Here is a 23,688-nt window from a genome sequence, read left to right on the forward strand (position 1 = left end):
CCCACAGTTGGCTACCCTGGGACCTCCTTCACTAGGGCTTTCTCCTAACTTGATGTCTTTCCTCCCTATTCACTGGGTGAATGGTGGTAGGGCACCCCAGCATCCTGGAGGAGCGCAGAGCTGCCCCCAGCCTTCACAGAAGTGGGTAGCAAGGGCAGAGAGGGGAGAGGATTGCTTATTTATGTGTTTCCTGGAACACCCTGTTAAGAATCTCAGCAATTGCAGTTAGTGCCCGATCGTTTGGCAAGCGGAGTAGCTTCTCGTCGTTCCCAGCTGCACGGGATCTAATTCGCAAATGCACCATCTTGCATTCAACACTTAAATGGAAAACAAGCAGCCCCGGAAGGGAGGCAGGCGGTCGAACTCTGCAGGCCCGTTTCGGAGGGATTTATGTTTCTAGGTCGGGTGCTGCCGTCCCCGGAGAGGATTTCTTTGAGCGCCGACCCTCTCTCATCTCGTCTGGGCTCCAGAACTCACTCTGGCGGAGGTTGTAAACTGCAATTAAACATGGGGAGAAAACGGAATTTAGTTGGGCCTTAGGCTTTGCCAGTATAAAATAGTACCTAAAATCTATTTGAGAGCTCAGATTTTAAAGGGAGATACTGCTTATTCTTCCTCACTGGAAACCTGGTTAAAGGAAATTAAGGCCTCTCTTAAAGGTAGCTAAGATTAGAGGGCTCGGTTTCCGTTTTCTGTGTTTCTGTGGGCCGAACGCCCAGGTCGGTCAGCGAGTTTCTCTCTGGGTGGAATGACGAATTCCTCTCGCCTGAATTCTAAAATGATAACTTTGCTTGGTGCTGCAGCTGCGAACGTCTGGCGCCCAGCGACCCATCCAGGCGGTGGCGTTGCGGGGGGTGGGGGTTGGGGGGGTGGAGAAGTAGGGGTAAATGGGGACGGGGAAGAGCCATCCCTCGGTGAAAAGTTGGGAGAGCTGATAGGAGGAAAGTAAACGTGACTCTTATTGGCTTCGGCCCCTTTAAGTGCTTCACTGACTCAGCTAAGCTTCCCCCTCAGGTCGCGTTTTTTATGAATGAAAAACGTCCTTACATTCATTATATAAACAAGCCTGTGCTGATTGGCCAATGGCCCCCGGTGCATAAATTATGTAAAACAGACCCCTGAGGGGGTGGGAAGGGAGGCAATATTAACCAATGGGAACTGGAGTTGATGGGGCGGCTTGGCTGGATTTGCCCGCAGACAGGGTAAACAAGACGTGATGGACAGGCGCTGGGGCGGCCTCGGACCAATGAGAACCAGGCTGAGCTAGGAGTGCGGGCCAATGGTGACGGGCGGAGCAGCAGGCCCCAGGGGGCCGGGCCAGCGCTCCAGCCTGGTTGGCAGCTGCGGCGCAGAGTCCAGCCGCTGGTGCGCGGAGCGGTTCAGCGTCCCCGGAGCGGTTCGGCCCAGCCATTCGCCCAGGCGCCCAGGCCCGGTGCGCGCGTGCGTGAGCGCGCCTGCGCCCCGGGGCCGCTGCAACGGGAGGAAAGCGGCTGCCTCAGGTGAGGGGGCGTCGAGGAGGCAGGGGGGCATCGGGGTGTCCTGGAACGGGTCCGAAGGGCCCAGCCGGCGAGAGTTCACTGGCTGATTCAGAATCCTCAAAGTCGGGGTGCACTTTCTATCTCAACTGAGCCACCCCCCGAGCCGGGCGCCCCCTCCTCTCGTGGCCCGGTCCGGTTCGGTTTCTGGGAGGAGGTGAGGGGGCTAACGGTTCCGGAGCGCGCAGAGAGCGGGTTTCCGCACGTCGCCCCGAGGCGCGTCCGGGTGCAAGATGCGGGGGCTCCTGGGTGCGGATTGGGGGGGGGGGGCGGTGCAGAGTTGCGGGGCTTTACCATCTCTGGAGGTCTGAGAACCCGGGGGAGACTTGGAGGCTCGCGAGAAGAGACGCCCGGCGGAGCTTTGCAGTGGAGAGGAGGGGGCGGGAAGCAGCTTGAAGGTGGAATATTTGAGAGGTGATGTCCCCCAAAGCACCGGGAGGGGTTAAGTGACACAGGCATGTGCAGCCTGAGGGGTTGGGGGTTGGCCAGGAACTTAGGCAGGCCTTGCAAGTTTCAAATTGTGGAAAGTGGACACTCAATCCCCCAACTCCCACCCCCAGCAGCTTGAGGGCGTCAGGCTGCACCGCGGTTCTCGAGAAATCGGGGAGCATCGGAGCAGCGGCCTGGGAATAGTGGGGAAAACGGGTGCGGAGGGGGGGGGATGGAGAGATGCTGGAGCCTCGCACTGGATTAGGGATCTGTCCGCATTTTCAGAGAGGAGACCTCTGGGGGGAACCGAACTCCTATTGAGGAGCAGTGCCAAGGAGAGATGTTTGGAGGTTTGGAGGGCTGGGGGCATTGGAAGAGGTTGGTAGCGCCCCGCGCCGCAGGTCGGTTTTATGAATGTGGATGACTTTATGAATGAAGCGGGTTTCTTTCGTTGGCTCGTTGCTCCCTGCGGCTTTTTTTTTTTTTTTTTCTATCCCTTTTTGTGAATGAAGCATTGAGCTTTCTTCCTAAATCGCTGGGGTGAGGGGCCTGCGTCGGAGGCTGGGCGTGCGTTGGGAGTGGGGGCGGGGGTGCATCTGAAGGAGTTTTCATGAATGGGGAAGGCTGGGAATTGGGTGGAAGTGTGTCTTGTTTTGTGAATGGGGCCCAGCGCGAAGGATCCAGTTACAGCCTTTACCTGATGTGGCGGCCGCGGCTCGCTCTCCCATTCATAAAACCAGGCCCGCTGCGCGCCGCGGGGGAGGGGCCTCGATCGCGCCGCTGCGCCGCGTTAAAGTTTTCCTGGGGGCACTGGGAAGGGGGGACCACAAAGGAAGTGGCTTAAACTCTCTTCAGGTTTTTTAAAAAATTATACTTTGAACACGATTTTCCTAGCCCTTGAACTCTGAGAGCTGCTTTAAACATCCTCGATGCCTCTTTTGGATTCGCTTATGGTAGCTTCTGTCTTTTACTTGATTTTTGAAAAGGTATTTTTGCTCTTCCTGGTGAAGTATTTTGCAATTGATTTCATCGTGAGGCTCTGAAAACATGCCCCCCTTCCGATCTTTTCCCCGTTGTCCCCTTTCCCCATAGACATTTAAGAATTTCTAAGGTCACGATTTAATCTGACAGATTTTGAAAGCTACAGAGGACTCATTTTCATGGCCCTGAACTCACTGCCGATGTTTCTCAGATTTTCTCTACGGGTTGGTGACATTTGAGAAAGAGGCTTTATTCTGAACGTTTAGCGCTGTTTGGAAGGCACGCAGGCAGGCTAACGAGTGTTTTTCTAGGAAATTATGGACTGTGTGCAGTTTTGCTCCTCTCCTTCTTTCTCTTTGACTTTGAAAATACCTGATTACTTGGGCCCCAGTGCTGAGAGAACGTTGGCCATGAAGGGTTTTCTTGTACCCTGCTCACTTAAAAAAATTGATGTTGTCCACAAAGTGAAAAACACACTGGACGGAATTGCCCACGGAGAGAAAGTTCCCTTTTAAAAATTTGTATACAAGGCAAACAAAAGAATTATCCTTAAGCATTTTGCATTATTTAGAGATGGGGTAAATGAAATTCCTGTTTTCTCCATTTTTTTGATTTAACTGCATCTCTGTTTGGAGAATGAAACAAAGTGTTTGGGAAGATGGTACCTTCCTAAAATTGTTACTTGATTCCTTCCAAATTAGAAAATAGTTCCCTCCTTTCCATTTTGACCTTCAACCTGTTTTCCTAGCTGCAAGACTGGACAGTGCTGAAACAAGTTTAAAAATTTTTTTTTTTTTTGGCAAGTTTGAGGAAAATTGACTTCACGATAAGAAACAAACTGAATTTTCTTTACATGGATCTTTTGCTTTTAATGTTTGTTTTTAAAGACCTGTGGTAAAGATGCATTTAAAATATGTGTGGTGGAATTTAGTTTCCTTTATCCCTTAGTTTTCGTAGCTATCTTATTTATTTTAGAAATTGGTGGTATCGGGGCGCCTGGGTGGCGCAGTCGGTTAAGCGTCCGACTTCAGCCAGGTCACGATCTCGCGGTCCGTGAGTTCGAGCCCCGCGTCAGGCTCTGGGCTGATGGCTCGGAGCCTGGAGCCTGTTTCCGATTCTGTGTCTCCCTCTCTCTCTGCCCCTCCCCCGTTCATGCTCTGTCTCTCTCTGTCCCAAAAATAAATAAAAAATAAATAAAAAAAAAAAAAACGTTGAAAAAAGAAATTGGTGGTATCATAGATATTTCTGTAAGTTGCCATAGGAGTATTTGTGACATGACAGACACTATATCTGTTTGCATAGAAGATTTAGGTTTTAAAAGAGTGTTGTGTGAAGATTAAGTATACTTCTGATCGATATATCCCTGGAACTATATGCGGTGTTTTACCACTGACCTACAAACTACTTTTAGAAACACTATGTATGTCAGATTCTTAATTGCCAATAATTTGGAATGCTTAAACCCATTTTCTCTACTTCCTGTCACTGTACTGTCAAGAATGAACTTATTTAAAAAAAAAAAAAAAAAAAAAAAGACCTAACATTACCAATGCCCAGGAGAATCTTCTATTGGAGAGAATCTTGAAATCACCCTTTTATAATGAAAATAAGGGGTTTGGGGCTTTGTTTATATAGGGAGCAGTTAGTAGCAGGTAACTTACCATGTTAATGATAACAGAGAGAGGGAACAATAGCTAGGTAAATCGATGTGACTCGAAGTACGTGAAGAACCTTTGATGCCCTTAACCAAGAGAACTTTTAGTCTGTAAAGCTCACACCTTGAGCAGGCTTTAAGTACCTCAGAGAAAGGTAGTGATTTTGCACAATCCCTAAAGAAAGCAATAGTAATTACTTCATTTCTCTTCCCATCCCCCCTCTCAGTTAAAATCTCCCAAATTCATATTACAGGAGGACCCCTTTCCTCCCAGAAATTACTCAATGCTGAAACCTTTCAAAGTGATATTAGAGGCGTTGGAAGCACCATGGATGGGTTTTATGATCAGCAAGTCCCTTTTATGGTCCCAGGGGTAAGTTTATGTGGCTTTGGTTTGTTTTGTTCCCCCTCTTGGAATATGAATCTTCTCCTTATTGGTTTAGTGGCACAACCCCCTTTTTTGACCCCTTTCTTACCCTTGAGCCTTCACTGTCTTTTGGCCTCTTTCAGAAATCTCGGTCAGAGGAATGTAGAGGGCGGCCTGTGATTGACAGAAAGAGGAAGTTTTTGGACACAGATCTGGCCCATGATTCTGAAGGTAGTGAAGCTTTCCCTTGGGGCTGTGGCTTCCTCCAAAGGCCCTCTATGAACAGCTCTCTGTGAATGGAGCGCAGACTCGCCCTCAGTCTTCTGCCCCCACCCCCACCCCCACCCCCAGGAGTTCTCATGCTGGTGTCTTCTGTTTTCAATTCCAGAGTTGTTTCAGGATCTCAGTCAACTTCAAGAGGCTTGGTTAGCTGAAGGCAAGTTTCTTGGCTGTCTGAGTTTCCATAGAAAACATTTTCCTGTGCTTTTTAATAAAACTTCAAGGTCTAAAATAAAAAATCTCTTTTCCAGCACAAGTTCCTGATGATGAACAGTTTGTCCCAGATTTCCAGTCTGATAACTGTAAGTACCTTTCTGGTGGCGGCACATTTGTTCTGAAAATGTTTGGTCTTGGAACATCCATGCGTGGAAAACTCTTTTCGGCCGTCGCCAGCATATTCGGACAGTGGAATGCATTTAGTTTCTTTTAGTAATTCAAAGTTAACCCCCAAAACTTCTGTTTCATTCTTTGTTGGAGTTATTTCTAAACTGCTTTTATTCTATTGCAGGTGAGATTTACTGAACACAGTTTCATCCTAAATTTCTTTTTGCCTAAGAATATTGCAAGGCTTCAAACTCAAAATTATAAATCGATTGACATTATATATATAAGATGTTGGCCTTAGCATCCATTAACCAGACATTATCATATGGTGTTTTTTGTTTGTTTTATAAATTAAGTCCTTGATGCAGATCATGAACCTGACATTCTTTCTCTTTTAAAAGGTGCAGAAAATAGTTAATGGAAGATTCCAGTTAATTGTAGCTTCCCCACATGTTGTCAATTTTGTTTCTACTTCTGGGTTGACAGAGGGTGGTCACGGCGTGACCTGATTTACCCTTATTTTTCATACAGTTGTTAGGACTTTATCTTTCAGAGGGGAGTGAAAACTTTTTCTTCAAATGGTCATTAAGTGCTCCTATCATTGAGATACCAAATGCAGCAGGAAGCTCAAAAGATGACTCTGGGCGCTGGTAAGGACATGGTTAGCTTTGCACTGATCTTTCAGGGCTGTCCTCAACAGGTTTGGGAGCTTTTATGGTCTAGGCAGAGCTATCAAGGACAAAGCCGGCTGATGAAATGTGAGTGGCACAGGGCAGCTCTAGAGAACATTAGTCACTGGCGAGTGAGCAGGTTTAAGAGAGGCCTGGAGAAAACGTTGCCTCTCTTGAGAGTTGCATCATAGAGAAATTCATGTCTCTTAGTCATAGTTTATAATAGCAAACACCTGAGCCAGGCAAGGATTCGATTTCTCATTTTGCACCAACAAATTTCTTCCTGGCTTTGTTTTTTTGTTTTATCGTGTGTGTGTGCGCGCGTGTGTGCGTGTGTGTGCATAAATGCCACTGGAAAGAGGGGGTATCTTTGTATCGAAGTAAAAGCTGGGTGTTCTGAGTCATTAGATGAAAGACCAGATGGACCATCTAAACATTCTTTAATGATAGACCTCCTTTTCAAGGCACAGTGCCATGAAACTTTTAAAGGGGATAAACTATAACCCACAGATGCATAGTTACCTTAGCGTTGTCACAGCTTGCTATAGTTGTTTTCTATAGGAAAGTAAGTGCATGTTAATTATTGCCCTTTGATTGCTTTCAAGTGATTGGGAAGCTTGCCACTAAAAGGCTAAAGATAACCCAGATGTGTGTGTGTGTGTGTGTGTGTGTGTGTGTGTGTGTGTTGCAAGATAAAAGACAGGATTTGTAATCCCACTTTGTTCTGTGTTGACAATTTGGCCCAGCCTTTCCCGTTTCTGCTCAGAGCAGCAGAAACTGCAGCCTGGGAGCTTTCTTGGCAGAAGTTCTTTGAAATGCTTTTATGACACTTCTGTTTGTTTCTCCGTAACCCAAAGAGTTAAAAGGGAGATGAGGTGACTGCATTCAAATTTATTTTATGTAACTGAAGCAAAGGTAGACTCTTGAGAGAAAGATGTCCATAAACAAGATTTATATTTGGAGAGATGTTAGGCTAAAGAGAAGGAATCAATAAATGTGTTTTGTTTGGCTCCTTAGAAGTAATTCCTGCTCAACGAATAGAATGTGCTAAACTCTAATTAAATTGCCATACCTACCTAAAATGGACATGCTTTGGGAGATATTTCTGCTTACCAAGTGTGATGTGTTTTTTACTTTGTTTGCATTTTGCTTTAACTTCTTCAGGTTGAGCTTTTCTGGACTTTAAGGATAAAACAGATGGTTGAGAAGCCTCAAAAAGTCTGTTAATAATTCTTTCCCCCTCTCTGACTCTTATTTTGGGAGATAGAGCCTTAAGAAGGATAGCTTCAAATAGATCACCTGGCCTTAGAGGTTAGGTAAAAATACAAGTGTGGGGTGGGATGTCTTTGAGCTGTTCCTCCTTACTGTTAAGTGTGACTGGTTTGCCTTCAGTTGTGGGATGGCCAGTGTAGATGCATGGGAGCTGGCAGAGCCTTGGGCTGGGCTTACTCCCGGTAGCACATGTCACAGCCTTGGATTGTGGATTAACTTTCACTGTAGTCACCTTCTGGAAGAGCCCATGACTATGCCAGGGGAGGGGGGAGAAACTCACTCAAATTTAATAAAATCTTATGAGTTGATTTGAATCAGCCAATCAATGAACTATAAACCAAACTTGCACTTGCCCAGTAAAACAAACGTTTTCCCTGTAGTTGCAAAAGCATTTGTAACAAGTATGTTTCTGTGGCCTGCCACTGATTATAGTCTACCTTTCCTTTTAACGATCATTTGATTACTGTGTGTGTGTGTGTGTGTGTGTGTGTGTGTGTGTGTGTAAGAGAGAGAGAGAGGCAGTGAGAGTCTGTGTGTATGTATGTATGAGAGAAAAAGAAATACTAAGTAATCTGGGTAATTGTTTTTATTTCAGAATGTCAATTTTGAAGATTATAGCTTACTTTTTTCAGTAAGTGCTATGAGCTCAGCTTCTAAAGAGATTATATTTTGTAAGTTTTCCAGATTTGGGTTCCTACCCATAGGCATCCATCCATAAGTGTTATTTGAATAAATGAAACCATTGTTGTCTTCTAGAAATGTTCAGCTTACTTCTAGCTGTATAGATTTCACTTTACATCACAAATACAGACATTAGTAAAGCATCCCCCACTGGAAACTCTTAAAGGTCAAATTCAAGGGAACAGAAAGGACAGCCTGTAGACCATAGGAGTTCTACCAGTGTCCCCCATTGTTCCTTGGTCCTGAGAAGTAACCTTGAAGATTATGGATTGTTTGTGCTGCAAGTCCCTTGTAGAGATAGTCTTGCCCAACTCCTTCATTTTACAGAGGGGCTAATATAAGGTCCAGGTAACTGGAGAGACTGACTGGTGGTTTGAGGCAAATGGAGAGGTTAGGTGAAATGAAGAGGAAAAAGTTACACAATAAGATCCTTAAAGAAACTGTCACAAAGCTGCAGACCCAGGGGGTACTGGCATGTACAGGTGAGTTCTGGGCTCTCCCTCATTATTTCAAAGACCTAGAGCCAGCACTCAGGAAAGACTTAGGGAGACTGCCGGCTACCCAGTCTGACACCTCAGATTTCTTCATTCCATGATGCTGAGAGACAGATTAAATATCTTGGTGCTTTGAGTATTTCTATCTAGGATTTGGAAGAAAGAGACCTATAAAACAGAAAAATTACAAAACTGACATCTTTTCTACAAGACACCTTAATGTGCATACAGATAAAGCTGTGTGTATATATCTTATATAATATAAATAAGTGTGTGAATGCATGTATATCTATATAAATGTGTGTGTAGCTAGATACGTATATTAACACACAGAGTTACAAACCAGGAAATCTGGGTCAGCAGTTAGATGTGTGTACATTTTTACCACACACTTTCATAGAATTAACTATAAATCAAAGCCATGGATAAGATTGGAACTCAAAGAGCTTAGATTTGTGGGGGGCTTACATTAATTTTTCTGGGCTAAATGCTTGGGCATTTAAGGATATTACTAGATTTTAGCATATATTCATAGTAGTATTTTTTAAATGCAGATTTCAGTTCTAATTTTATTTTTAATCTCATGCATTTGTTTCAATTGTGATATTGTGAATATTTAACTGTCAGCATCTTGAACAACAAAAATATTTTACACTGGGGAAAAAGCATGATAAAAATCTTATTTTAAAACCATGGCCTCTGGGGGCACCTGGGTGGCTCAGTCAGTTGAGAAACCGACTTCGGCTCAGGTCATGATCTCACAGCTCGTGAGTTCAAGCCCCACGTCGGTCTCTGTGCTGACAGCTCAGAGCCTGGAGCCTGCTTCAGATTCTGTGTCTCCCTCTCTCTCCGCCCCTAACCCACTCACATTCTGTCTCTGCCTCTCTCAAAAATAAATAAACATTAAAAAAAAGTTTTTTAAATAAATAAAATAAAACCATGGCTTCCATAGCAAATATAATTAGAGAATTGTTGGAAAATCTAAATGACCTTATTTTCCCCTTGAAGTGTTCTTTTTTAGATCTGTGTTTCAAAAAGAATTTGGACCGACTGAAGGAAGTACTAGTAATTTCCTAAGGACTGGCTAATTAACTGATAAAATCGACTTTTCATAAATACATTGTAATAGGTGGCTGGGAAAATAGAATGAACTGTTATGGCAGCCCTTGATCCTAAAACACATTGATCTTAATCTTGTTTCAATATGAGATTATTCAACTGGATTTTTTTTTTTTTTTTTTTACTACATATGAAATTGACATAGTAGAGGCGGTGCCTTCCTTTTGTAAAGGGCACATCATTTTGGACCCAGTTTGTAACAAAACTCTGGGTTTACTTTCTGTGTGGCCTTGGGCCATTTTTATTTGAAAAGATCATCCCAAATTCTTTTTGTTATGGAAAGTAAGAAAACAACAGTAGGCATTTTGAAAATAAGAGATTTGAAGGAGTCAAGGCTATCAGTTTGTCTTTTTCAAGAGCTCTGGAGAGTTCTGAAGGTAGAAGACAGAAGAGGGCTACATCCAGGAAGCCAGAGGGATATGTGGGGGGGAGAGGTTATTTGACTCCAGGCTACAGTGTAACTTTCAAAGTCTTTGTTAGCTAGCCCACTACCTTACCACTGAGAGGGTGCTAAGTGACTTGAAATCCTTCCTGTTTTGATAGCCAGCCTCCAAGATCCTTAGACCAGGACTCTTAAGGATCCAAGACCTAGAGTTCCCAGTTACCTAAGAGAGCCATATGTTCACACAGAATCCATTTTATCTCATTTAATTTAGTCAGGCGTACTGAAACCAGTGAATTTTTCTCTTCCTCTTCGATGTCTTACAGCTCTTAGGCCTCTAATAAGACCCAGTAACCTTCCCAGACCTTTGTGCTTGGCAAGAAAGACTTGGGATGGGGAATTACATGTGTGTCTGCCCCAGGCAGATCGCTTATGTAGATTCCAGAGGTAACAAAATCCTGGTAGCAATTGAGAAATTACCATCTATCCCCAGTTTTCAGCATTCTTTACTTTTATAAGATTAAGACGTAGATAGCATGATACAGCTGAGAATTTGTATTATCTGCCATTTCTCCCATCTTAGAGTATCATTGTTTTAATTTCAGTCCCAGGAAAAAACGGTGGTGGTGGTGGGGTTGGGTGGGGTGTGTGATTCTCTACCCAGAGACTGTACCCTCCACATGTTTCTCCAGTTTCAGTGGTGGTAAAGTACCTCCAGGCTCAGAGGCTGACAGCCCCCTCTCAGGCACATGGCTGCCCTTGAGGCAGCTTGGGCCCCATCTGTGCCCTGGCACACAGTGCTTCTCCTCTTGGAATCCAAGGAGCTCAGAGTCTTGTCATGTTGCAGCTCCCAGCTCTTGGACAAGTGCCAGGCATGCTGATGCCAGTACCGGATTAGGTTGCTTTTTTAAAAATTCATTTTGTGAACTCATCAAGCTCATTTAACAGAGGCTTTGGTCGACGGTTTCTGTCATTGTCCCAGCCTTCTGAGAGGCTCAGCTTAAAGGAGGGGCCGTAGTGTAGATGCTGGCCCCTAGTGTAGATACTGGTGGGCGCGTGTGAATGTGTGTGTGCGTGTGCGTGTGCGTGTGTGTGTGTGTGTGTGTGTGTAACCACAATATAAGAACACTTTAGGCTTGGCAGGTAGATGACAATGGAGTAGCAGCTCCTCTCAAGGAGAAGAGCCCCTCTATAGCAAATAAAGGGGGCTCCCCTGCCCAGGAAGAGGAAGCGTCTGGGGGAAAGCGGCAGTGTAGGGTGCAAAGACTCCAGGGAGAAAGAAAAGATCTAGCTATCAGGAGGCCAGGAGTTTGCCACTGGTCTGCAGAGCAGCCAAGGAACCAAATGGGGATTCTGTGGTCAGAAAAACTATAGAGGAATGCTTCCCATGTCCCCATCTGGGTTCACTAGTGTTGGTAATGGGGGCAGGCAATGAGAAGAGGTAAACAGAAGGTATTTGAAAATAGCCAAATGTGTTATGGAAAAAAGGAAACAACCCATGAGCTAATTTATGGATTTGATTTTCATAAAGTAGTATGCTTTTCTTGCAATAAACTCTGGCTGTCAGACTGGCTTTATCAGATCTCCTTCAGGGTAATTATTGAAAAGTTGGGAAAAAATCTCGAAGAAACCTAACCAGTTTTTAGCCTTGTACTTTGTGTTGTCCTTGGAGTAGTTTCCACCCGCCAACCCCAGATACTCATGCTCTTCCCTTTTGATGTCTCTTGGGCATGGTGTGTGTGTGTGTGTGTGTGTGTGTGTGTGTGTGAGTGAGCACGCACAGATTATAAACCTTCCAAGCCCGATGTGAAACCAGTAAAAGAACTGTGAAGCTGTTCTTAATAGGTGGCTTGCATCCTCCCCTCTCTGCAGCCAGAGAATCTAGTAATGTCTCCAGAGACCCTCTCCCTTGGGGAGGATGCCAGGTGGCTCCTGATGTAGCTATTGGCAGTGAATGGAAAAGCAGGGAGTCTGGAAAGGCTGAGTTCCATAGAGAGCTGTCCTCTAATACAAACCAGCTTGCCCCCGGGAGGCAGGAGAAATACCTGTGAAGTCTGTTTCTCTCAGCTGGTAGCTATAGTCAGATTCTGAACAGGGCAGCACTGGATAGTTTTCTTTTGCCAGAGGGCACTTGCTGACCTTACAGCTGACTTGCACATCCTTGCAGATTTCAGATTTCAGCCAGGGTCTTGGCCATCTGAATCTTAGGGAGGGTGCAGAGCAGGCAGGCGCCTGCAGTGTCTGAATTTCTTACATAAACACAGCGCACTGGGTGAGCAAGCGTCCCTGTGGCGACAGCTGGGCTCTGTTCCGTCTGCCCCAGCGAGCTGAGCTGCTGAGTCCCCCTCTTGCCTGAATGGAGCATTCCAAATTGGTTGTGAATGGAGGGCGGGGCTCCCTTGCAGACTTTTTCAATGAATAACCAGACCCTATTGTGCAGCCTGTGGAAAAACAACCAACTCAAACAACACTGGGACTGTTAGAAATATGCTTGTGATTGGCAGCTTGGAGAACCTCCAAAATTAGTTTCCTTTGGCTTCCCCGCTGCTCCCTGTTCTCCGAGCCTGGGCTTAATGAGCCCGGGCTTAATGGGGTTCCAGTTTTCTTTTAAGTGCTGGCTTTAACCCCGCCACTGCCAGGCTGCCGGCCTGGGCTTCTGGGGTAGGGCTGCTACTGCCCAATGAGGCCGCCCGCCTCTCTTTGTCTCTGTTTGTCTCTGTAGCTGTCTAAAGGGGGTGCTAATAGGAGAGGGTGGTTTAGCTTCCCTGGAGAGAGAGGTGTTGAGACTTGATCCAAGGATATTACCCTTTTATCTCCCGCTTGCCGTAGGGCTGTGGCTTTAGCTCCCAGTGAAGATTGCTGCCTGCTCTTCCCCTCCAAGCTCCAGCCTCGCCTTCGGGCCTCCGGGACTGAAGCTCGGGTGTTTGCCTGCCACAGCGCAGCAGAGGTCTCCTGCTCAGGCTTACATTTGGACTTGGGAATGACAAAGCTGTAATTTCCCTACTCCTTGGCCTTCTCTGTCCTGTTTCATTTGCCACTGTGGTCGGATACATGTCATTTTAAAATGATACTTCCCAGACTGTTACTCAGCTACGGGGGAGCTTCACTCCGGCTGTGACCCTTCCGCTGGGCACTCATCAAATGCCTTGTCTCCTCAAATGAACATCACAGGAAGTACCAGAAAGAACCCAGCCTCTGTGCAACCTCAAAACCCGAGAGGCCTCCTCCCCTGAAGTGAGGCCAGGTTCTAGGGGTCTGCTTGCCTCAGCTGCACCCACCTGAGGCATCCTCCACCATCTTGGCCAACAGCTCACAGACACGTGCGGTCAGGACAAGGGCCGTGCGGGCTAAACCAGGGCCACCGGATAAGCATGAAAAGGACAATCCGTGAAAAAGCAACCCAAAACTTAGTAGTAACGATTCAGTGCAGCTGCTTCAGAGTTTTAAAGAGCTCTTCTGAGTTCCTATCCCTCATCCTCACCACTGAGATGAGACTGTTGCATTTGTGTTTTGCTATAACGTGGTGTTTTTTTTTTCCCTGAAATATTTCCCTCACTATAAATTGGGCCTGCAGGAATGTCTTCCTTTCCCCATTAAAAAAAGAACAGGCCTGGGCAGATTGTTCTTTTGTGAGAGACTTTGAAACCTCTCAGGAGGTAACCCTAGATATCAGCTGTGTAAGAGGATGCTGATATCTGTGCTTCTCCGGAGGGGCTGAGGAGGACTTCAGCTTACATAAACACTTTTCAGCTGAGTGCCTGGAAATGCTTTGTGACTGCCTGAAAGGGCACTTAATGAGGGTCCTTTATACTTTTCCCATAGAAAAGGTAGAATAGATGAGGAGGCTGTGTCTTCTACGTGGCTGCAGGCCCACAGTAAAGACCAGATCCTGGAGTGCCTACCCCAAGTGTTGAAATCTGAATCTTAATAGAGAATAATTTAGTGGTGATGACATCACAGTGACGAGGGCTACTCAAGTCAGAAGATTTCTGCCCCTCAATTCCTTTCCCTCTCCAAGGAATCTTTCTTGAGGAATAAGGAAAAAGCAGCATAGGGTTTTAATGTCTTCTGTATTTTGATGAATATTAAACTTAGTCCCTGCTTCCCGACTCACATTCTTGTTGAAACAGGAAACAATTTCTCTTAGGCTCTAAGTGTCTCCAAAAGCAGAGAATCCCTGTGTTACGTTTCTTTATAACTGCTGGAGCCATAGCACTGAGCACTGCACACAGCCACTACTTGGTGAATGCATTTTGCACACCAGCCCGCTCTCTGTTATGAACCCTTCCCACTCCCCTCTTTCAACAGCCCCCAACACCAGCCTCTAACCGCTTAGAGCAGTAGAGGATCTCAAAACCCCAGTTCTGAGAGTCCTTGGGATGACCTCAGAGATAAATAGGAAAAAAACTAGTTAGGACTAGTTCTCATTTTCTGATTCCTCCTTCAAACACATCCTCAAGCCAACTCTTCCCAGGCTGCATTTAGACTTTGTGCAGCTAATGCTATGTTTCCCAGTAAAACTGCATGTGCTAGAGAACAAGTCACAGTGTAGGCACCCTTGACGCACTTGCCCAGTTTCTGCTTTTAGGAGGAGGGCCATAGATAGAACAGTTCTCGGAGAAGCTGATTTCCTAATTTCTCTAGAGTTGGGATTTTCTCCTGTCAGATTTTAAGTTTGAAGTCAAAGATGAAATTGTCCACAGTGCCTAGGTCCCACTTAAAAGACTTTTTAATGATAATAAAAGTATTATCAGCACTTTTCTTTAATGCCGGCTTAGAGAAGAATCGTGTAAACTGGGAATAAATTATAAGAGGGATGTTGAAGAAGGTTTAGTTTTGCATTTTTTTCACCATTCAGGAAAAATGCCCTGTTTCCCCTTTTCTTGCTGGTGTGTTGCCCGATGAGCAGCTCTCCGTGGTAAAATCTGCTGTGGTTGACGTAAGGCCCACAGTAGAGGAAGCCATCCTGTCATCTCTGCTGCAAAGGCTCTCAGTATTTATTTACTTAAAAAAATTTTTTAAGTATTTTCATTTATTTATTTAAGTAGGTTCCACACCCAGTGTGGAGCCCAATATGGGGCTTGAACTCACGACCTGGAGATTGGGACCTGATCTCATATCAAGAGTAGGATGCGTAACCAACTGAGCCACCCGGGCATCCCACCAAGGCTCTCTTTAGACCTATTTCTCACAAATGAAAAGTAAATAAATAAGTTGTCTGTCATATTGGCAAAAGTCGAATATTAAAATTCTTTGAACAGCTGCCCCAGGAAAGGAATTAATAAGAACAATGTTCAAATTTTCCTTTTGGGGCAAGGAGGCCAGTCAGCTACCTTTTTATCCTACTACTCTCTGTCTGTGTTTTGTTTTTTGTTTTTTAATTTGAGAAAGAGAGAGCTTGAGTGGAAGAGAGGGACTGAGGGAGGGAGGAAGAGAATCTTAAGCAGGCTCTACACTCAGCACGGAGCCCTAATGCAGGGCTCGCTCCCACGACTCTGGGATCATGACCCGAGCTGAAATCAAGAGTTAGATGCCCAACCGACTGAGCCACCCAGGTGCTCCTTCCTGCTGGTCTCTTAAGCTTGAAAGTAACCAAATGCCCCAGGTGGAAGCCAGTTCTCCAGGCTGTGGGTCTAAAAAAGCCCCACCCCGTGGTAGTTGTAACGGGGTGGTGCATTTAAAGCCAGAAGAACCGCTTATTTTTATCCTGACTCTCCTCTGAGTCAGCTCTGTACACTCGCATAAGCCTTTTACTTGACTGTCAGATGCTTTGGTTTCTCCACGGCCCACAAATTTGGGGATGTGACACATTTATGCAATTAGATATATTCGTTCTGTGAAAGAGCCTCATATCTGTTAATACACAAGCCCTCCTTCAAAGTTGGGCCAGTTCTTTTCGAATCTCCTTGTCGTCTAATTTCTAACTCTTCTATTCAAGGCCTCTGGGTTTCCATTTTCAAATTCTAAAGTAACAATTCTAAATTGTTAGGATAAATGTGTCCTTTGAAGAGAAGGAACTACCCAGATCCAGGCTGTTACAAAAATAATACTGTGGTATGGAGAATGTGACCCTGAAGTAAACCTGCAACTAATTCATCTGTGTCAAAACAACAACAACAACTCTGCTACCGTTGGCATTAAATTATCTTCCTTCTTTGATAGCAGGTTTTCTGTTTGGAAATGACTATTCGGAAGATTTGCAGTTTTGTGCTGAGGACAAGAGGGAGCTGTTCCGTGATAGACACTTGTTCTTACCCACAGTTTCCCATCTGTGAATCAGGACGTTCCTGATTCAGTACCTACCTCCAAAGTGGGTTCCTCCTCCTAACACCACTACTTCTTTTAAGGAGGATTCATATACGGAATCGATTTCCTTGTGTTTCAGCCAGATTTAGAATAGAAACCTTTAAAAATCACCTGTGTCGTTATGGTTATACTGACAGAGGTAAAGAAAGGACAAGATCAGTATCCCAAATTCCGTTTAGCAACTGGTCCTCCTAGATGACCAAAGAAAGACATGACAAGCCAACTTTTTACCCTGGCAAACTCTCCTCAGGACCACAGGTCAGCCGTGAGGACTCTTGCTCCTAAGGCCTATAACAGGCCATTATCGACCTGAGCTCTTCCCGGGGCCCACTCAGCCTTTGCCGGTGGAGAGTAGCTTCCAGCCCCTTGCAAGAGAAGACAGAAATAGCTCTGAGGATCACTTCTGCTCTTCTGAGCGAAAGCTGTCCCCCTCGCTGTCTCTCCTATAGAACTTGGGTGTCATCCTTGACTTGGATCACATTTTCTCCTCTCTGGAGGGGGAGTAAAGAGGCAGGGGAAGCCTTGAGCCCCGCCTGGAGGCTAGGGTGCCTCCCGCCCCCATATTCTGAGTGGTCGGCCTGAGAGGTAATACAGTTGTACATTACACAGTGACCTCCCAAACTGACTTTCATGGGCGAAATTTAGTTTTTCATCTTATGGCAAGTAGTATTTCGGTTGGTGATTTGATTCTGAGATACCATGTGCTAGTTCTGCCAGCCAGCTGCTGCCATTGCTGGAAGAGACCGTGGAAGAAGGGGGAGGGGAGGGAGGCCATTTATTTGCGGGATGTTGTAATTGTTGAGCTGAGCCTAGCAGAGGCAAACCTCCAAACCACCCCCTTCCCCTCCCTATTATATGAAGTCACTAGATGATATAAACATTATAGTTCAAATAATATGATCCCAACAGTAGAAAACACCCCAGTAAAGCCCTTTCCTGTGAAGCATAATCCCTGTCAAGTCAATCCCCCTTCCTACAGAGAAACTTAAAACCTCTTGTAAGTGTAAAACCACCGTGGTTTTTTTTCTCTTCTTCTTTTTTTTCTTTTGTCTTTTCCTGCTTTTACCCTAGCCAGAAGGGCTTTGTGTGAGGGTCTAACAGAAGCTACAGGCTGGGGGGCCCCTTGAGCTGGAACTGCAGATGTGGTTCAGCATCCTTGGAACTAGATTTCTCTGTAGTTGAATCTGTCTCGTATCATACGTTCCACATTCCAGGGAGTAGTGAGGGCATAAAATGCCATAACGCCGGCCCTATACAAAACAAAATTTAGAAACCCTTCGCTTTCCAGAGCCAGTGTGAGCACTGCAGCATCCTGTCACTGATCCGATGCCAATCCTGTGTACAGCCAGCCTTTCCCCAGAGAAAGCAATGTTCTGCAAGCTCCACGTGTATCCATGGCACGGCCTAGACCCATGTTGCCGTCAGCTCCAGTCCCTAGAGATTTAGGGATATCCAAGGTAAACAGAAAATGGAAGAGGAGCTTACACAGCCTGGCTTCGTGGTTTTAACTGCCTCGTGGTATCAATTCTGTTGTCTGATTTGAAACCCAGGTGGAAGAAGTTCTATCAATAACTCTAATTCCTGTACCCTGGGAGGAATTCTACTGCCTTTGCAGGTGGCCACTTAGAGATATTTCAGATACCACTCTCCACTAAAGCTATTTATACATTTTCAAAGTTGGGCCAGTTCTTTTCTAAGCTCCTTTCCTCCCTTTAATTTCTAACTCTTGTATGCAAGGCCTCTGGGTTTCCATTTTCAGAATTCTGAAGTAATCTTTTGATGTCCCCGCTAACCCTGTTTTTCTGCCACCCCATTTGTGAATTGGGAGTGAGTTCTCCAGAGACCAAATCTCCACCCTGTCTTTCAAGTAAGTACCTATCATCTTTAATAAGAGCTCACCAATGGGATTCCTAAGCTTGCATCCCCAAAAAGTTTCCAGGTCTTGAATTTCCAAATATTTGATATAACTTCATCCACTCTTATGGGCAAAGAAAGGTATCTTCTTCCCTCACCCTTTTCCTTGAGCAAGACCTGGCTCCAGGGTTTTTTTTTGTTTGTTTGTTTGGGGTTTTGTTTTGTTTTGTCGTCATTTTTGGGTTTTGTTGTTGTTGTTGTTGTTGTTGTTGTTATTTCACTCTAGTGTTCCCCAGCCATGTTCATGCAGGGTCATAAGACTTGAATCTCACTCTTAGGTTAGCCCTTTTCAAATAGCAGTGTAACCCTAACCCTACTTTTTGGATCTGCCTTTTCCATAATTCATGTCATGATAGTAAGGTCAAAGTCTTTTTTTTTTTCCTTCGGCTTATTGTGTTACCCCAAGTTTTTAGCTCTAAATCATGAAAAAATAGAGTGGGTTTTTTGTTTGTTTGTTGTCCACACACCCAATTCCTGAAGCCTCTCTTTTGCTGACTGTACGTTTTCCCCACTGCGTAGAAGAAATCTGATTCCTGAAGCCAGATGTTCCAGGAACTAGCTTTATCAGATCCTAATTTGGCTCTTGCGTTATTTATCGTACAGAAGATAATATTGGTCATATAAGAAGGGCTTCTATAATTGCTAATTGATGAATTCTGCTACCTCATGGTTGGTTCTATACCTTGGGGCCCAGAAATAGACCACCAGGGTGATGATACTCAGTCCTTTGGTCCCCAACAAGCAACTTGACAAGTAGGAAAATATAACCTGGAGTAATCAACAGCGTAACCACCACCATGATTAATCACCAATCTAAAACCCTGAATACTGCCACTGTGCTAATCCTGAAGAGAACTTTCCCTGTACCTACTGATACCACATTCAATCCCAGAGAGGCAGCCTTGCTTTCTCGATGTGGGATTTTGCTGAGGACAAATGCAGCCATTCTTACAGTTTGGGACTGCAGAATGAGTCTGTCCTGAAATCTTAGTCCGTGCATGTGTATGCTGACCTAGATGCTGGCTGTACCAGATGTTTGTCATATTTCCCATGAGTTATATAGAGAGCTTTGATTCCACAGCAGAGTCCTACTGCCATCCTTGATTCCCAAAACGTAAATGCACAGGGGATTCTCTAAGCCAACATACTTTTAAAATACAACTTGGGTCTTTAGTCCACATACCTTTCTGATCTAGCCTGGTAGGCTAAGTTAGACCAGTTGGAGCCTCCAGAAACTCTTGTGCCTTTTTTCTCTAAGGCTCAGAGCACCAAAGGCCAAGGCTGCCCATTTCAAGCCTCTTCTCCTGGCCCTGCCCACCCTTTATGGACAGAAGGAGCCAAATTAGCTGCTTAGAAGGGAAGAGAATGAAGGAACCTCAAGGAAGAGAACTTTAATTCTTTTTCATTCTCCCAATCTTCACAGATTTGTGATGACTACATTGTGTCCTCTTGAGGACTCTAGGGATAAAATCTAAGGAGTTGTCCACCTGTTCTGGTAATGTTCTAAACCTGTTGTGCATATGTATTTACATGTGTTTACAAGGAGTAAGAATGCTTTGTGGTCTTGAGTTGGGCATATGTTTTAGTTCCCATTATGTATGTATTAATGTGTATGTGGAATTACTGATAGATTTCATTTTTGTTAATATTTTGTACTTGTATAATTACTGTCTTTTTACGCAGGCAATGGTAGAGGTGGCCATGGACCATAGTCATGATGATAGCAGTGGCACTTTTCATTTTACCCTCTCTTGGGTGTTCTCTCTCCTGAGTAGACCAAGGCCAAAAAAAGTATTTGAGAACTACTGGCTTAGATGTTAGAATGTAACCAACATTTGTCTTTGTGTAATTTTAGATTCCCTGGGCTGCATCACCCAAACATGGTCAGGGATAAACAGGATAGTATCCTTCCAATTTGGTAATGGGCCCAGGGTAGCTTTCTTCGTGTGTGAATGCATGGTTTTGAAGTTCTTAGCACATCTACTTTTGACCTGTTAGTCAACCATAAGAAAGGCGTTTTTTTCCTCTGAGTATCTCAGAGGAGATGGGGTATAATATCTGTCTTATTGATTGATTTTTAAAACATATTCCTGTATTTGCTTCATTTCTCTGTGTATAGATTTTTTTTTTTCTTTCTGAACCATTCAAAAGCAAGTTGTAGACATAATATTTCACCCCCAAATACTTTAGTGTACATCTTCAAAGATTAAGGATATTCTACATAACCTAAGAAAATTAACTTTTATTCAATAATATTCAGAATTCCCCAGTTGTCCCTTAAATGTCTTTTCTAGCTGATACTATCATTGACTTTGTTCTCGGATTCAAGTAAGAATCATCTATTGTATTTACTGTTATGTCTTTTTTATCTTCTTTACAACAATCTATCCCTTTTTCCCCCATAACATTGACCTTTTTTTGAAGGGCCCTAGACAGTTGTTTTTTAGCTGTTGACTTTTGGGGGTGCATTTAAAGGGTATGTAGAAATGCAAACATATAGAAATGCTGGCCTGAGGCACAGAAATGTCCTATAGGGTGCTGATTCTCTCACTCTTACATCCATGTTATTGTGTTGACTTTAAAATACTGGTAAAAGAACAGAGCAAGTCAGCTGGAGATATTTGGGTCAGAGATAGTTTGTGCGTGTTTGAGGAGAGGGCTTTTGAGGGAATCATTGAAATTTTTTAGCACAGCTTACTAAATAGTTGACTTTACTATTTATGGATGATTTTTCACTATATTCAGTTTTTAAATTTATGCTTACCAAGGTTAGCTGTGTTAAATATTAAAGAAAACAGCACATTCTCCCATACCTCCTCCAATTCTGCTTTTGGATCTTGTGCCCCCTAACTGCATTTGATAACATTTCAAATTTTTATTTTTGGAAACTGTTGCTGGGCAAAATTAACGTTAACTATTACAATGGGTTTGAGTATGTTTCTTATTTGGTTTGGAAATCCAAAAGGCATCTCCTTTTCCAGATGCTCTTTTGAAGTGCCAGAACTTATCCACTTACTTTATCTGCCTTAAACCTTCTCGGTTCCCAGAACAGGGTATTATCTCCTGTCCTTGTCATTCACCAGGACTGCGATAGCAATTACAAAGAATATTGAGACATTAGGAATATATTTTATTCTTGAAATGAATTTTTAATCTACTCAGCCCTAAAATAAAGACCTCTTTCTGACCTCTTCTGGTAATATGGTAGGATATAAAAACTAAGCCTAATTGTATCTAATCTTTTTTTCTTAGAACTAGCTATTTGCGCTTTGTCTCAAAATTTGTCCAGAAAAGGCGAGAGCTAAGGAAAGGCAGCGGTATATTGGAAAGTAGGCCTGTTGGCTTTGTTGTGCTGTTCAAACCACAGGTCCCAAGGGACACTACATCTGGTGACTTAAAGCCCTCCAGTCTTTGCCAGTAGGGTACTCTGACAAGTAGAGGGTAAATGAGAAGAGAAGAGATCACACTTGCTCTTTCTGGGTGGCTTCTTTGGTTCTATTTGACCAGTGTCCTTTTCATACTCACACGTCCTTCTGCTTGATGGTCCTTCCCTCTGCCTTCTTTCCTCATGCTCCACTCACTGCCGTAACCGAAGAACAGTATGGGCAGACGTCTTGGGCTCTCTCCACCCCCCGCCCCCATTCTTGAACTAAACAGTACATATTTCCTTTCTGTGGAGGGAAGTGAAGTGGGATGGTAGTGGTCTAAGTGAGGAACAGTGACCTAAAGCCAGCGGCAAAGAGAGTAGTAAGCTTAAGAATAGACCTTCACTTTAGGATTACGACTCTGGAATCTCGAGAAGTCTCTGACCACGACTATATTCCACATCACGTTTGTTCAGAAGGGCTCTGAGAGGCTCGAGAGACATAGGCTAGCCGCCCCAGACACAGCCTCGTGGACATGCCATTTGGAGGCAGGTGTTGGTATTCCGGTCAACTTCCGTCATGAGACACAACTTTCCATGTGAAGTAAGAAGATCGTGGCTGTCGAGTGTGACCAAATAAGGTCCTCCCCCAAGGACAGGCCTGCACAGCTGATTTGGGAAAGATTAGTCTGCCCCAGATGAAGGTATTGAAACTGAAGAAGGGAGGAGGAAAACCCCAAAGCAAAACCTGAATGACGATTACCAGGGGAAGGTGGGCAAAGCCTGTGTGTGAAGCAGGAGAAACAACTAGTCTTCGCCGCACCCCACCCAGACTGCAGTGTAACTGATTGGCAATTTCTTTAACACTCAGCAACTACCTAAATGTTACATGTATTCACAACAAAGTCAGTGGCAAATTGAAACTTGGATGATTATGAAACACTAGAGGAAAGGCTTATTAGACGAGGTGGGTTTTGTCTTTCTTAAAAAAAGAAATTCATTTTGAATCAAACTGTCGTTCATCATAACATTCAACAAAAGTGTTTTCCTTTGTTTTGATCGTATGTGCTGTAATAGTGAAGTTCACTGCCAGCACTGGCATGGGGTAGCTCCCTTGGACAGAGTCCACAAGCCTGTACTTGTGGGCAGGAAACAGATTTTGTCAGCAGAGGGAATTATTATTTCTCTTGAATGGGCCAGTTTGTCTATTTTTTTCTATTTTAAAACAATTGGGCTATTTCTTTGGAAGACTGCTTCTCTACCCTCACAGAATAAAGATTTTTTAAAATTTGAGAAATCTTCATAAGTATTAACTCAATGATGCTGTTTAACAGGGCTGCTCTCTTTAAAAACAAGGAATTTGGTCTCACTTCAACACACATACTAAACTTGGAACGATACAGAGAAGATCAGCACAGCCCCTGTGCAAGGATGACACACAAACTCATGAAGCGTTCCATATTTTTCCTGAAATAACACTGTATGTGAACAATCCTGGTATTAAAATTCTAATACTTAATTAAAAAAAAGAAACTGACTTGAAATAATGTAGAGCAATCATAAAAGTACAGTTTGACAAGCTGTACAAGCATTTGGATCAGGACCCAGAAAGCTTCTCAGAATATAAGACCCCTTGTGGCCCCTGAACAGGCACTACCCTCAGAGTAACCTCGATCCTGATTTTAAACACCGTATATTGGTTCCATCTCCTTTTGAATGGTGCCTAGATCTTTTGTGTCTGGCTCTCACTCAACATATTTGTGAGATTCCATGTTGTCCATGTAGTTGTAATTTCTTTATTCTCATTTCTGGGTGGTGCTGAGGTTTAGTTTGGGGTTACATTGAGCCTATAGATAAATTTGGGAAGAATTGATATCTCTATAATATTATGCTTTCCAACCCATGAACATGATATA

The 23,688-nt window shown here is 44.2% G+C and overlaps 1 protein-coding gene and 1 non-coding gene across 3 annotated transcripts in view; both read left to right on the plus strand.

Annotated features, from left to right (window-relative positions):
- The first annotated feature begins 1,214 nt into the window (after positions 1-1,214).
- Positions 1,215-23,688, plus strand: part of ETV5 (ETS variant transcription factor 5) — a 60,812-nt gene continuing 38,338 nt past the window's right edge. The window contains exons 1-5 of one of the 2 annotated variants that reach the window (XM_042956046.1): positions 1,215-1,499; positions 4,854-4,972; positions 5,110-5,197; positions 5,355-5,402; positions 5,497-5,547. In XM_042956046.1, coding sequence (XP_042811980.1) covers positions 1,280-1,499; positions 4,854-4,972; positions 5,110-5,197; positions 5,355-5,402; positions 5,497-5,547 — 526 coding nt within the window. In that variant the 5' untranslated portion in view covers positions 1,215-1,279. Of the gene's footprint in view, positions 1,500-1,817; positions 1,950-4,853; positions 4,973-5,109; positions 5,198-5,354; positions 5,403-5,496; positions 5,548-23,688 lie in introns of those variants that run through there. The other variant, XM_042956047.1, reaches the window with a different exon arrangement.
- On the plus strand, positions 23,136-23,238 carry LOC122198963. Its single transcript, XR_006193249.1, has one exon. It is a non-coding gene; the product is annotated as a U6 spliceosomal RNA (small nuclear RNA).

This window comes from Panthera leo, chromosome C2, assembly GCF_018350215.1.
Source record: "Panthera leo isolate Ple1 chromosome C2, P.leo_Ple1_pat1.1, whole genome shotgun sequence".
NCBI lineage: Eukaryota > Metazoa > Chordata > Mammalia > Carnivora > Felidae > Panthera > Panthera leo.